General features: G+C 45.6%; 1 protein-coding gene across 1 annotated transcript in view; it reads right to left on the bottom strand.

Moving 5' to 3' along the window:
* The window catches only part of DNTTIP1 (deoxynucleotidyltransferase terminal interacting protein 1), a 75453-nt gene extending 60512 nt beyond the window's left edge, over nt 1-14941 (bottom strand). The window contains exons 1-2 of the mRNA XM_068263502.1: nt 14795-14941; nt 10607-10677 (exon numbers count right to left, since the gene is read on the bottom strand). Of these exons, the coding sequence (XP_068119603.1) occupies nt 10607-10677; nt 14795-14887 (164 nt within the window). The 5' untranslated portion in view covers nt 14888-14941. The remainder of the gene's footprint in view (nt 1-10606; nt 10678-14794) is intronic.
* Nucleotides 14942-14953: the final 12 nt, after the last annotated feature.

The raw sequence follows: 14953 nt of genomic DNA on the forward strand, positions 1-14953 counted from the left end.
CATGGGCCTCTTGACTGCATTTCTGATCAGCACTCTCCTTGTTCGGCCTGTGAGTTTAGGTGGATGGCCTTGTCTTGGTAGGTGTACAGTTGTGCCATACTCCTTCCATTTCTTTTTTTTTTTAAAGAGTAACTGTTAGCCCCAAAAATCAAATTTAAATCTCTATTGCAATGTTTTAATTACTTTGTAAGGGAGCCAAAAAGGCAATGCAGAAGTTAAAGTGCAATCTAATTTTTTTTACTGTGTAGCCTTTTCCCCAAGCTCCTAAGGAGGACGCAAAGCCGTATAACAGATACTGCAGAGCATGCAGAGCATGCCCATGTCTGCCCGACCCCCCTCTCCCCCCCCCCCCAGGACCAGGTGCCGATGTCTGCCCGACCCCCTCTCCCCCCCCCAGGTCCATGTGCCGATGTCTGTCCGCGCCCCCCCCAAGAGCCGATGTCTGTCCGACCCCCCAGGACCAGGTGCCGATATCTTCTCACCCCAACAGCTGACACGGAGAGAGAGCGGGAGCGGAGTACATCTACACACTTCCAGCGCCACCACCGCAGAGCAGCCGCCGCCGTGCATCTCTCTCCTGCTCGTGATTCTCTCACATGTGACTCGGCGGCAGCTGCTCTGCGGTGGTGGCGCTGGAAGTGTGTAGATGTACTCCGCTCCCGCTCTCTCTCCGTGTCAGCTGTTGGGGTGAGAAGATATCGGCACCTGGTCCTGGGGGGGTCGGACAGACATCGGCTCTTGGGGGGGGGAAGGGGGCGGACAGACATCGGCACCTGGACCTGGAGGGGAGAGGGGGTCGGGCAGACATCGGCACCTGGTCCTGGGGGGGAGAGGGGGGAGAGGGCAGACATGGGCATGCTCTGCAGTATCTGTTATGCGGCTTTGCATCCTCCTTAGGAGCTTGGGGAAAAGGCTACAAAGTAAAAAAATTAGATTGCTTTTTAACTTCTGCATTGCCTTTTTGGCTCCCTTACAAAGTAATTAAAACATTGCAATAGAGATTTAAATTTGATTTTTGGGGCTAACAGTTACTCTTTAAACAAATTTAATTGAAGATTATACATACATACATGACAGATATATAATAAAGAGAGAAATTACAACTGTCTTTATTTTGTCGCTGCTTCTTACATTAATCAATCATGTACATTTTTCTTCAATAAACATCTGAATTACATCATAATCTTGTGTATATTGTCTTTTTCAACCTGTTGACCATATTCAAAAATATTTGTATCAATGATATAATAGTGGTTGTTTCTATGGTAATTTTTCACCAATATCTATCTCATATGTTATGAAAAAAGAATTTGTGTATTGATGCATTCAAAATAAAGAAGCATTGTTTTTTAACACTAACAACCTAATATCCTACCTGCCCTATTGTGCCGTGTGCCCGCCACCCATTTCCCTCCTTCACCCTTAAATCTCCAGGGAACCCAGATATCCCCCAATTTTCTGTTTTAAATACCATTCCGTTCCTTCCAATGGCTTCATTAGATCAATAATTTGCTCTCTGTTAAAGACTTTTTCAACATATTTCCTCCATATTTTGAAAAATTTCTGTATAGATTTGTATGAAAATGTATCTAAATTTAGTCTTTCTATGTGGATAAGATGATTCAAGATGTTTTGAAGCAATAGGAGGGACGGAGGTTTTTCTTCTAGCCACCGTTTTAGCACTGCTTTCTTAGCTGCTAATAACAAAAAATGCTCAAATTTAGTTAGTGACAGCACTTTATCTGTTTCAAGTAAAGAGAAACTATGAAATATACATAATAAAGGGTCTTTTTTCCTCTCGAGAGCAGTTACGGAGCTCGCGAAAGCCAACACTTGATCCCAAAACAGTTGGACAGATGGACATAACCACATCATATGGTTTAAGTCAGGAGACATATCTAGACATTTGGGGCACTTAGAAGGAGACATCACCGAGTCATGTTTATAGGGTCCTTTTATGGGTATATATGCTCTGTGGACATGCTTAAAATACATTTCCCTCCAATCTTCATTCACTATACACTTCCTGCCTGATATCCACCCATCTCTTGTCGCATTGTCGAATTCTTCTTCCGTTATGTTAATTAGTGCTGACCATTTCTGAGCATGCCTCCCATAGGATGGTTTCACTGTTCTAACTTCTCATTATTAGGGAGTATAATCGAGAAAGACTGTTTGTTTTTTAGGTGTAATAGTAATTGCTCAAAAGCGTCATTAGTACTAATTGACAGTCTACCTCCTAGTATATTCCTCATATAATTTTGGACCTGGGAATAATAAAATTGGTGATCCTTAGGAATGTTTTTGTTGCTAACGGCTTCATTAAATGACATAAGGGTTCCATCCTCTCGGAGCAGATCTCCTAATACAGTTATCTCAAGCTTTTCCCATGTACTATATGCCCCATGCATGCTGCCAGGTGTGAAGTCTGGAGTTGTTCTTAGTGGGAGTCTACCAGAAAGCAAACCAGGTAATGCAAATTTCTTTCTTACTTCTCTCCAGGTTATTATCGTATCTCTAAACAAGACATTAGATCTTATGTGTTTGGGTAATAACCGTAGTCTAGTATGTAAAATTCCAGGTAATGAAAATGGAGAAATTAACTCTTTATCCAATGGAGTGGGAGTATAATATTGAGTGTTTCCCAACCAATCTCGTATGTGTCTAAATATAGATGACAAATTATAGCTCCTAATGTCTTGTCTGGAAAGTTTAAGCCCATTCTATCTGATATTTCAACTTACCTAATGCTACTCTAGGTTTCTTTCCTGCCCATATAGATTTGACAAAAGCCGATTCCAATACTTTTAAATGCTTATGTTTAATCAAAAGTGGCAGGGTCTGCATAGGGTACAGAGGCCTAGCGAAGCTTACCATTTTTATAAGATGTATTCTGCCCATTAAAGAGAGCGGTAGTTTAGCCCACCCCTCAAGTTGTTTTAGAATTTTGTCTATAACTGGTGAAATATTAAGGCCATATAGTTGACTAATATGTTTTGGTACTTTAATTCCCAGATATGTTAATTGAGTCCGAGCTGATTTGATTTTAAGTTTATCTAACCAAGGTGTAGGACCTACTTCCTTTAAAAACATGACTTCACTTTTGTGGTAATTTATGGACAATCCAGAACAGTCCCCAAACCTATTTATGTGATAAATTATCTTGCCCAAGTCCCTCTGCGGATTAGATAGGTACAACATGTCATCTGCAAATAGAGCCGATTTGACATGTCTTGTGCCCACCTGTATACCTTGAAAGACATCGTGTTGGTAGAAGGACCGCGACAGTGGTTCTATCGCTATATTGAATAGCAAAGGTGATAATGGACACCCCTGTCGCGTGCCTCTGCCCAATCTCAGCTCGTCACTCGTTGCCCCCAACAACGATACTCTTGCAGAAGGATTCGAGTACATCAATTTTATATATGACATGAATTTTCCCTCAAAACCCATAGACTTCAATACCATTCCCAACCAAGACCACTCAATGCTATCAAAGGCCTTCTCGGCGTCTAACGCCAAGAAGGCCTCCGATCCCCCCGCCGGGTTCCCCAAGGGGCAGTGTTCCATCATAGCTAGTGTACGTCGGATGTTTATTACTGCGCTCCTACCCGAGACAAATCCCACCTGGGAGCCATGTATCAAACGTGGGAGGATTAAGGCCAATCTGCCTGCTAGAATCTTTAAAAGAAATTTAAAATCTTGGTTCAGCAGTGATATAGGTCTATATGAGGCTGAGTCTTGAGGATCCTTTCCCTCTTTTGGTATTAATTTAATAAAAGCCTCATTTGCTGTGGCCGGGAACTCACCTTTCCTTATGATATGATTATATAGAGAAGTCAAGTCCTCTTTTATATCACCTCTTAAAAGGCGAAAAAATTCAGATAAGAGGCCATCAGGGCCCGGTGCTTTACCTAAAGAGGAATGCTTTATGACTTCTGCTACTTCACCTATTGAGATTTTAGCATTTAAATAATCTCTCTCATCCTCTGTCAATTTCGTTAATTGTACCGACTCTAAAAATGTATCTTGGTCGCTTCGGTTTCTAGTTTTGGATGTATATAAATTTTCATAATATTCCCTAAAAATGTTAGCTACCTCCTTTGGATTTGTGTGAATTGTTCCTTTTTTGTCTTTAATATTAGTAATATATGAGACCTTATTTTTGGTAAAGACCAGATTGGCCAGCATCTTCCCAGATTTGTTTCCCCCCTTATAGCATTTTGCCGCTCGAAACGACCGGAAGGTCATATCATATCTCTCTAGCCATAAATCACAAGTTTGTTTAGCTGATGTCCAATTTTTTTGATTTTCCTCTGAGGAATTATCCTTGAATTCAATATATGCTTTTCTCACTTTAGTTGTAGCTTCAATATAGCATTTTAAAGCTATCTTTCTCTGGGAGGCCGCATAAGCTATGATATGCCCTCTAAAGACTGCCTTAGCAGTCTCCCAGAACAAGACAGGCCTATTTTTATGCAAGGCATTATGTTCTTAAAACTCTCGCCACCACATTTGCAGATCTGCAGCAAAATGTTTGTCCCTGTAAAGATATGTTGGGAATCTCCACTCTCTTTGAGTTTTGTATGGACATAAATGTAATGTTAATTTTAGTGGTGCGTGGTCTGAAAGGACCATCGCTTTAATATCTGCAGTTCCCACCGCTGTTATCAAGTTATGGGTTGCCAGCGCTAAATCTATCCTTGAGTGGGACAGATGTACTTTAGAAAAATATGTAAAGTCTATTTCCAGAGGGTGGAGATGCCTCCAACTGTCTATCAAACCTGTGTTTATCAAAAAAATTACATAAAGCTACATCATTTGCCAGACCTGTATGTATAGATTTATGTTTGAGTTTCCTATCTTCTTTTGGTGACGGCACTGCATTGAAGTCGCCTAGCACTAACTGTTTGGCATATGATGGAGCTTGCGATAACATATGAGTCAGATTATTATAAAATCTAGCATTATCTGAATTTGGAGCATAAATGCCCCACAAAGTTACATGTTGAGCATTAATTTCAAAATCTGCTCGAACCCAACGGCCATCTTTTGGGTCAAAATCTTGTCTAACTAATTTCCCTGGGAAAATTTTTTTAATTAACATAACTCCTGCCTTGCGACCCACAGAGAGAGCCCCAATAATCTGACCAACCCACATCTTGGCTATAAATTTAAATTCATGCTGTCTCAGGTGCGTTTCCTGTAAAACGACTATATCTGCCTTCATTTTATGCAAGTGATTTAAGACTTGTGTACGTTTTTGTGGCGTACGTAGTCCTTTAACCACCCTGGCGTTCTGATTAAATCGCCAGGGTGGCTGCGGGAGGGTTTTTTTTAAATAAAAAAAAAACTATTTCATGCAGCCAACTGAAAGTTGGCTGCATGAAAGCCCACTAGAGGGCGCTCCGGAGGCGATCTTCCGATCGCCTCCGGCGCCCAGAATAAACAAGGAAGGCCGCAATGAGCGGCCTTCCTTGTTTCGCTTATATCGTCGCCATAGCGACGAGCGGAGTGACGTCATCGACGTCAGCCGACGTCCTGACGTCAGCCGCCTCCGATCCAGCCCTTAGCGCTGGCCGGAACTTTTTGTTCCGGCTACGCTGGGCTCAGGCGGCTAGGGGGGCCCTCTTTCGCCGCTGCTCGCGGCGAATCGCCGCAGAGCGGCGGCGATCAGGCAGCACACGCGGCTGGCAAAGTGCCGGCTGCGTGTGCTGCTTTTTATTTCGTTAAAATCGGCCCAGCAGGGCCTGAGCGGCAGCCGCTGGCGGTGTTGGACGAGCTGAGCTCGTCCAGACCGCTCAGCTGGTTAATGTTCCACGTGATTATATTCAGATCTTATGTTAGCTATACAGTAGGAATTTGATTTTATAAGACCATATTAAACACATTGAGGCTAGCAGGTGTCCCAGCCGCACTCTGCCAGCAAAGATTATGTTGGGTTCATCAGGGATTCCCGGAGCTATCCATGGGTGACGGGAAACACGGCAGGGCAAAATCTCTACACTACATTTTAATATTGACAACACATTTACTAACTTAAAAACTATATAACAAGAGAGCGCACTTAGCTCTGGAGCACCAGAACTCACTCTCATTTATTTCTTGTTCTTCATTTTCCTTCCCATAAACCTCAAATCCCTCAAGTAACTTCCTTTTTTCCGAATGGGTATTAATAACATATTGCCCTTTTTGACATATAATTATTAAGATTATTCCAAGTATAATACAAAAAAAACATTCAACTTGGACTTATAACATGTATCAAGATTCCAAGTTCACACAGCTCACGTATGTGAGCGCTCAACTGGGGATCAGTGCGTATACTCTTCATCTTACCCCCGTGTTATACGCATTAAGCTTGGGTATCTTGTGAAGACGATCCCTCCCCTTCAATACGATATTGTAGGTAACTGTAAATAATTATGAAAAATAAAGATTTAAAGTTCCCAATCTGCTGAGTCCTGGCTAGAACCTTTCCCAGCTTCTTTATTTGGAGTAGAAGGCTCCTCAATGCTTCTTGCTCGTTTAGAGGATTGACTATGTTCCGGAGACTTGCCTGCAGCTAGGTCTCGCATGAGTTTCTTGGCCTCAGACGGAAAGTTGAAAGTGAAAGTTTTTCCTTCTGCGTAGTACACATGTAAAACAGCAGGATATACTAGCGCAAATTTCACATTCTGCTTAACCAGAGCTTGGCAAATAGGATTAAAGGCTTTCCTTGCCCTATTTACTTCAACGGAGTAGTCCGCAAAAAGCAGCAGTTTTTTATTGTCGACCTCCAGTCCTTTGTGTACCCTGTACGCCTTCATAATGAGGACTTTTTCAGAATAGTCGAGATACCTGGCAATAACTGGCCTCGAAGGTTTACCTGCAGCTTTCGGTGGTCCAATACGGTGCGCTCTTTCCACTTTAAAAGTCTCGGTGATTCCCAAAGCATTCAGAATAGTTTTAGAACATTAGTTCCATCAGGTCACCTGGTTTCACCGATTCCGGGACTCCTATCACCCTCACATTGTTCCTCCGTGACCTGTTCTCGAGGTCGTCCAGCTTATCAGAATCAGAATAGATTTTATTCGCCAAGTACAGGATCGTACAAGGAATTGTTGTTGGCACTACAGAGCAGCAAACCTTCCTGGACAGGAACATAACTATGATTGACAGCATACATATAATTACACATAGACTACAGGATTTTAGGAGTACAAAAATACAGTACAAAATACACTGGGCGAATGCCCAAAACAAGCAGTTTTACAGCATCCACTATGCAATATGTGACGCAGCCCCGGTAGCAGTTAGCGTGTCACAGGGATGGCGAAGAGGGACGCTGAGTTGAGGGCCTGGACAGCTTGGAGGAAGAAAGAGTCCCTGTGTCTGGAGGTCTTGGTGGAGATAGATCTGAGGCGGCGCCCCAGTGGGAGAAGATTGAGGTAGCGATTGCCAGGGTGGGAGTGATCTTTTGCAATCCTGGTTGCTCTGGACAGCAGCCTGGAGTGGTGCAGGAGCTCTAGGGGTGGCAGGGAGGTGCCGATGATCCTCTCTGCAGATTTGATAACTCTCTGTAGTTTGTGTTTGTCCCTGGTGGAAGCCCCGGGGTACCAAACAATGATGGAGGAGCAGAGTACCGACTCGATGGTGGAGGAGTAGAAACGGGTCAGAAGGGCGCGGGACATGCCGAACTTTTTTAGCTGGCGCAGAAAGTACAGCCGTTGTTGGGCCTTTTTTTGCAGTCTGGAGGAGTTGCCGTCCCACCTTAGATCACTAGAGATGGTGGTGCCTAGGAGGCGAGCGCTGGGGACCCTGGAGACCTCAGAGCCCTCAATGAGCACCGGTGGGAGGACAGGTTTTTTCTTCCTAAAATCAATGGTTAGTTCAACAGTTTTAGCTGCATTGAGGACAAGCTTGTTGGCCTTGCACCAGTTGCAGATCCTTTCTATCTCCTGGTGGTAGGCTTGTTCGCCACTCTTGTCCATGAGGCCTATGATGGTGGTATCGTCAGCGAATTTAATCACTTTGACTGAATCAGACTGTGATGTGCAGGAGTTTGTATATAGGGAGAACAAAATCGGGGAGAGGACACAGCCTTGGGGGGCACCTGTGTTTGTGGTTTGCTCACGTGAGAAAAGGGAGTCAAGCTTCACCACTTGGGTTCTGTTGGAGAGGAAGTCTTTCAGCCATGTGCAGATGGAGGGGTGCAGGTAGAGTTGGATCAGCTTGTCATAAAGGATGTTTGGGCTGATGGTATTGAAAGCGGAGCTGAAGTCGAGGAGGAGGATTCTGGCGTAAGAGTCCGGTTTGTCCAGGTGGGACAGGATGTGCTCCAGGCTGATGTTGATAGCATCATCTACTGACCTGTTGGTTCTGTAGGCAAACTGGAGAGGGTCAGTTTGGACAGCTGTGGAAGCTTTCACGTGTGACAGGACCAGCCTTTCAAAGAGCTTCATGATGTTTGAGGTTAGGGCAATGGGTCTGAAGTCATTGAGGTCAGCAGCACCTGCTTTCTTCGGAACAGGGATTATGGTAGACTTCTTCAAGCATGAGGGGACTTTGCATTCTTTCAGGGATTGTGAGAGCAGGGTTGAGAGGATAGGGGCCAGCTGGGCAGCACAGGTTTTTAGGCACTGAGTTGTCACGCCGTCCGGGCCTGGAGCTTTTCTATGGTTCAGTTTACTCAGAAGCTTCTGGACCACTCCCTCATCTACCGTTAGAGGGACGGAGGGGGCCCCATTAGCCAATAGTGGGACTGGGGGGGCAGAGGCAGTGTTGTGGGGTGGGGCCAGAGCACTGTGGGCTGAGGCAGAGACTGGTTGTCTTTCCTCAAACCTGCAGTAGAACCTATTTAAGGCTTCAGCCAGCTCGAGGCTGGGGGTCACGCGTTGGGGAGGGGATTTGTAGTTGGTGGCCGCTTTGAGGCCTTTCCAGACCTCCCGCGAGTTGTTTGAGCAGAGGCTCAATCTCAGTTTGTCAGAATAGGACCTTTTGGCAGCTCTCACTTACCTGTTTAGGGAGTTCCTGGCTTTCTTGAACTCCTCTGGGGTGCCAGACCTGTGGGCCTCTTCCTTTGCTCGCCGAAGCAGGCGCAGCTTGTTGTTAAACCAAGGTTTATTGTTTGGGAACACCTTGTAGGTTTTGGAGGGGATGCACGTCTCCTCGCAGAAACTGATGTAAGAGGTGACGTTATCTGCCCATTCGTCCAGGTTGCCGTTTGGAGGGACGAGGACCGACCAGTCGGTGCAGTCGAAAATTATCAAAAAAGATAATTTGCTTGTTGCAGGCAGTTTGTGCTAAAGTATGGGTCTCCTCATGTTTGTCTTCCCACTTGCTGACTCTGTCCTCAAGAGTTGTGATACGTGCGCCATGGCTAACAATCTCCTCTCTTAATACATTCATTTGCTGGCCTAAAGCTTCCTGCAGCATATCTGTTAATTGAGGTTTCAGTAGGTTAACTACTTCTTGAGCTAGCGCTGTATAGTCAATTGTTGCCCCAGTTTGAAGGCTCACCTCCGTATCTGAGATCTCCGCTTCAGATTCTCCACCCGACATCTTGGGTGGGGCCTTTGTGTTAGATTTCTGTGTGCAAGGCTGGCGCTTCTTCACCGATCTTGTGACGTACCGGTCCATGGTACTTGTCTCCGGTTCTGCCATGAGTCCAGCACACCTGGGAAGTCCGTTCCATCTCACTAAGATGAGGGGAGGCTTTGTAGAAGACGGGTAAGACGGAGCTCCGCACTCAAGCTTGCATCCCGCTCGGCGCCGGAACCGGAAGTCCTCACTCCTTCCATTTCTGAATGATCGCTTGAACAGTGCTCCGTGGGATGTTCAAGGCTTTGGAAATCTTTTTGTAGCCTAAGCCTGCTTTAAATGTCTCAATAACTTGATCCCTGACCTGTCTTGTGTGTTCTTTGGACTTCACGGTGTTGTTGCTCCCAATATTCTCTTAGACAACCTCTGAGGCCCTCACAGAGCAGCTGTGTTTGTACTGACATTAGATTACACACAGGTGCACTCTATTTAGTCATTAGCACTCATCAGGCAATGTCTATAGGCAACTGACAGCACTCAGATCAAAGGGGGCCAAATAATTATGCACACACCACTTTGCAGTTATTTGTAAAAAAAAATGTCTGGAATCATGTATGATTTTCGTTCCACTTCTCATGTGTACACCACTTTGTGTTGGTCTGTCATGTGGAATTCCAATAAAATTGATTCATGTTTGTGGCAGTAATATGGCAAAATGTGGAAAACTTCAAGGGGTCCGAATACTTTTGCAACCCACTGTATACACCTTACCTCCACTACCTAAAACCGATGCAAAAGCAATGCATTTAAGTTTCTCACCCAGTGTTCTCCCCAGGATCTTTTAGCCGGGTGCTCCACCCGGCTAGATTTGGTGACCACCCGGCTGTCATTGGCTCACCTCCTCACCACCTCCTATGCTGTAAGCAGAGTTGCCCTGCATTTTCATCTCTACCCACCCGGCTGCTTTTTCATGCCACCCGGCTACTATTTCATGCCACTCGGCTGGAAAATAATTCTGGGGAGAACACTGCTCACCTAAACTATAAAAGAGTATACACACACTTTATACAACTCATTCTCCTACCTAACAGATACATGAGCCCGACGTCCTCTTCGCTGGACCTGGCGATGTTTAATCATGATGTTCCATGGGCTCTGAGGAAGTAATACTCAATATTCAGTGAATATGGAAAATGCATTCAAAATCCAATGAAAACATAAAACGTGCACAAATAAAAATGGTACAGTAATCTAAAGGACAAATTAATGCAAACAAAATCTGTGCTGAGATCCTCAGTAACACATGCATTTGATGCACCTATGTTATGATTCCATCTAGTCTGGAAAGAATTGGGGATATGGAACCAATTCTGCTGCACTGCAAAAATGGGGGTTTGCACAGCAGTCCACAGCGTAAACGACTTACAAATCCTTCGGGTGCTGGTACCACCTCACTCCTGTAACTTCCAGCTGCTTTGCTGTGTCTTTGTATGGCTCCCAGATGTGTAACTTGACCCATCGAAGCCATGCATAGGAGATGCAGGAAAGCAGTCGGAGGCTGCACAAGTGAATAAGAACAGCAACCGGAGGATTTGTAAGTTGTTTCCAATGAGTACCGCTCTGCATTTATTTAGTGTTATTTTTAGACCATTGGCTTGATTTTCAAGTAACTGGCATGCACACAAATCCAGCATCAGGCAATCCCTGTCTGTGCCTGATAAATGAGCCATTAAAGGTAAGAAAGGTGCAGAAAGTGACAAAAGACACTTGAATTGCTTTATAAGAGCATAATTATTTTTTTGAAACCTCTTCAGATTTTTTTAATTTAAAATTAGCAGAGATAACAACACTATGAAACGAAAAATTATTAAGAATAAACTAATAGTTATAAAGCAGAATCACTTGATGTTGGTTGGTGACCACTGCAGCTATCTCCTGGATAATATCAGGACATAGTGGAAGTTGATTCATACACAGGTTGTGTTGGTAAGTTTGTACACAGGTCAGATGGAAGTCGTTGAAGAGAAACAATGGTAGACCTAGACATAAACAACATGTAGATAGAGCTGGCATGTGTACACACTACACAGCGAATCATCATATCATTTGCACATGCAGCCGGTATTCAAACCTTTTTTATTATCTTAAGTGCTCTAGATATCTGCATGTCAGTTTGTTTGCCCCTTTTTGGGGGGGTTTGAAACTGATAGTTTACATTATTTCCTATCAAATGGGGCTTTTTACTCTGTCCCAATTACCCTTCATAACCAAAGTAATTTTCTACTCTTGGGGGTTAGTTCTGGGTAGGGCTTGACCTATAAACTGACTTTGTGTGCAGTGACCTGTATGATATGAACTGCATGGTTCAAAACATGTCAGCTGTTTGTACAGTTTCTAGAAAATGTAATAAAGGCTTTCAGAACGTTGTACATGTTGTGGTCACCCTTTCGGAAAGTATCTACATATTAGGTCTGGTGACCCTCAATCCTGCACTGTCTTTTTCCAGTGCGTTTGTAGATAGAGTGGGAGTCTTCTACTGAGTATAGCCCAAGTTACAGAAGGATAGATTTGCCATTAGAGACACAGGAACTTCTCCACAGTGCAGATTAAATGATATAAGGCAATCTCCTCTGCTAGGTCACGCCAGGTGACATAGGGGCAGCTGTGAAAGTCAATCCTGCACAATACAATGCCCAGGTGGCACAGCTCTGCCAGTGCAGTCCAGATAACAAATTGACAGCTCTGCCAGTGCAACTCAGGTGACACAATGTCAGCACTGCCAGTGTGGCCTATGTGACACAGAGTAAGCCCTGCCAGTGCAGTCCATGTGACACAGGGTCAGCTTTGCTAGTGCTGCCCGTGTGACACAGGGTCAGCCCTGCCAGTGCAGTGCAGGTGACACAGGGTCAGCCCTGCCAGTGCAGTGCAGGTGACACAGGGTCAGCTTTGCTAGTGCTGCCCGTGTGACACAGGGTCAGCCCTGCCAGTGCAGTGCAGGTGACACAGGGTCAGCCCTGCCAGTGCAGTGCAGGTGACACAGGGTCAGCCCTGCCAGTGCAGTGCAGGTGACACAGGGTCAGCCCTGCCAGTGCAGTGCAGGTGACACAGGGTCAGCCCTGCCAGTGCAGTGCAGGTGACACAGGGTCAGCCCTGCCAGTGCAGTGCAGGTGACACAGGGTCAGCCCTGCCAGTGCAGTGCAGGTGACACAGGGTCAGCCCTGCCAGTGCAGTGCAGGTGACACAGGGTCAGCCCTGCCAGTGCAGTGCAGGTGACACAGGGTCAGCCCTGCCAGTGCAGTGCAGGTGACACAGGGTCAGCCCTGCCAGTGCAGTGCAGGTGACACAGGGTCAGCCCTGCCAGTGCAGTGCAGGTGACACAGGGTCAGCCCTGCCAGTGCAGTGCAGGTGACACAGGGTCAGCCCTGCCAGTGCAGTGCAGGTGACAGGGTCAGCCCTGCCAGTGCAGTGCAGGTGACACAGGGTCAGCCCTGCCAGTGCAGTCCAGGTGACACAGGGTCAGCCCTGCCAGTGCAGTCCAGGTGACACAGGGTCAGCCCTGCCAGTGCAGTCCAGGTGACACAGGGTCAGCCCTGCCAGTGCAGTCCAGGTGACACAGGGCCAGCCCTGCCAGTGCAGTCCAGGTGACACAGGGTCAGATTTGCCATGGCAGTCCAGGTGACACAGGGTCAGACCTGCGCGTATGTGCGCCCGGACAAAAAGGGCGCGGGGTGTAAACGCTAATTAATAATTAATCATTAATAGCGTTTATAAAAATAGTGTGCTATATTTCGTTTACAAATAATGTTTTACAAAATTATAAATCATTAAATGTTTATGAAATCGGCAATTGTGAAAACGTTAATCTTCCCTGTTTCAAAAGTTAAACTTATAATTACGTTTATTAAAAAAACAATAATATATGTTTAATTGTTATAATTGTATATTATTGTGAATATCCTTCATTTATGGTTTGTTCTTATAATAAAATCTTGTTTATAACGATGATATAAATATAACTACATTCGTAATAAGTGTTGTAAAACATTAGTAAGTATTACTAAAAATTTTACTAAAACTATACCTAAGCCTACTCTCACACAGAACCCTCCCTGTACCTATCCCTAACCCCTAGACCCCCCTGGTGGTGCCTAAACCTAAGACCCCCCTGGTGGTGCCTAAACCTAAGACCCCCCTGGTGGTGCCTAAACCTAAGACCCCCCTGGTGGTGCCTAAACCTAAGACCCCCCTTTATTATGTGGATAATAATGTTTTACTAATTGTGGCTGCAAAAAATATATTGAAATTTACGTTACATACTGATCGCTTTATTTTGTGAATAATAATGTTTTACAAACAGTAAGGGATAAAACTTTAAATAATGTTTTAATTAGTTAAATTAGATAAATATGTTTAGTATTTTTATAAACGTTATTCGGCATGGGTGCATTTTATAAACGTAAATCACCACAAGCACAGTTATAAATCATTAAAAATCTCCGTGCGCCGTTTGTAAACGTTATTTATCTCCGGCGCCCTTTTTTCCTGCTCGGCGCCCATTAAACGTTATTTATTATGAGAGTGAATGGCGGCGCCCTTTTTGTCCACTAGCTGCCTGCGCCCTTATTTACCGCTTCCCAGTCCTGCCAGTGCAGTCCAGGTGACACAGGGTCAGTCCTGCCAGTGCAGTCCAGGTGACACAGGGTCAGTCCTGCCAGTGCAGTCCAGGTGACACAGGGTCAGTCCTGCCAGTGCTGTCCAGGGGACACAGGGTCAGTCCTGCCAGTGCTGTCCAGGGGACACAGGGTCAGTCCTGCCAGTGCTGTCCAGGGGACACAGGGTCAGCTCTGCCAGTGCAGTCCAGGTGACACAGGGCCAGCCCTGCCACTGCAGTCCAGGTGACACAGGGTCAGATTTGCCATGGCAGTCCAGGTGACACAGGGGCAGCCCTGCCAGTGCAGTCCAGGTGACACAGCGGTAGCCCTGGCAGTGCAGTCCAGGTGACACAGGGTCAGTCCTGCCAGCGCTGTCCAGGTGACACAGGATCAGCCCTGCCAGAGCAGTCCAGGTGACACAGGGTCAGCTCTGCCAGTGCAGTCCAGGTGACACAGGGTCAGCCCTGCCAGTGCAGTACATGCGACACAGGTAAGCCTTGCCAGTACAGCCCATGTGACACAGGGTCAGACCTTCTAGGGACACAGGTATGTCTGCCACAACAGTCTAGGTGACACAGTGACAGCTCCGCTCAAGTTAAAGGATCCACATCACTACCCACCGGTGATACCCGATCAGCGGGGTCTCCCTCCTCCTCTCCGGCGCTATGGCCCTTCAGCTCTGGATCTCTGCCCGTTCCCATCATCAGTATCATCAGACTGATTAAATCCCGGACATTACTCACAACTCCGGCGCGATGATGTCATCAGATCGCGACTTC

The sequence above is a fragment of the Hyperolius riggenbachi genome, chromosome 12 (genome assembly GCF_040937935.1).
Source record: "Hyperolius riggenbachi isolate aHypRig1 chromosome 12, aHypRig1.pri, whole genome shotgun sequence".
In the NCBI taxonomy this organism is placed as follows: Eukaryota; Metazoa; Chordata; class Amphibia; order Anura; family Hyperoliidae; genus Hyperolius; species Hyperolius riggenbachi.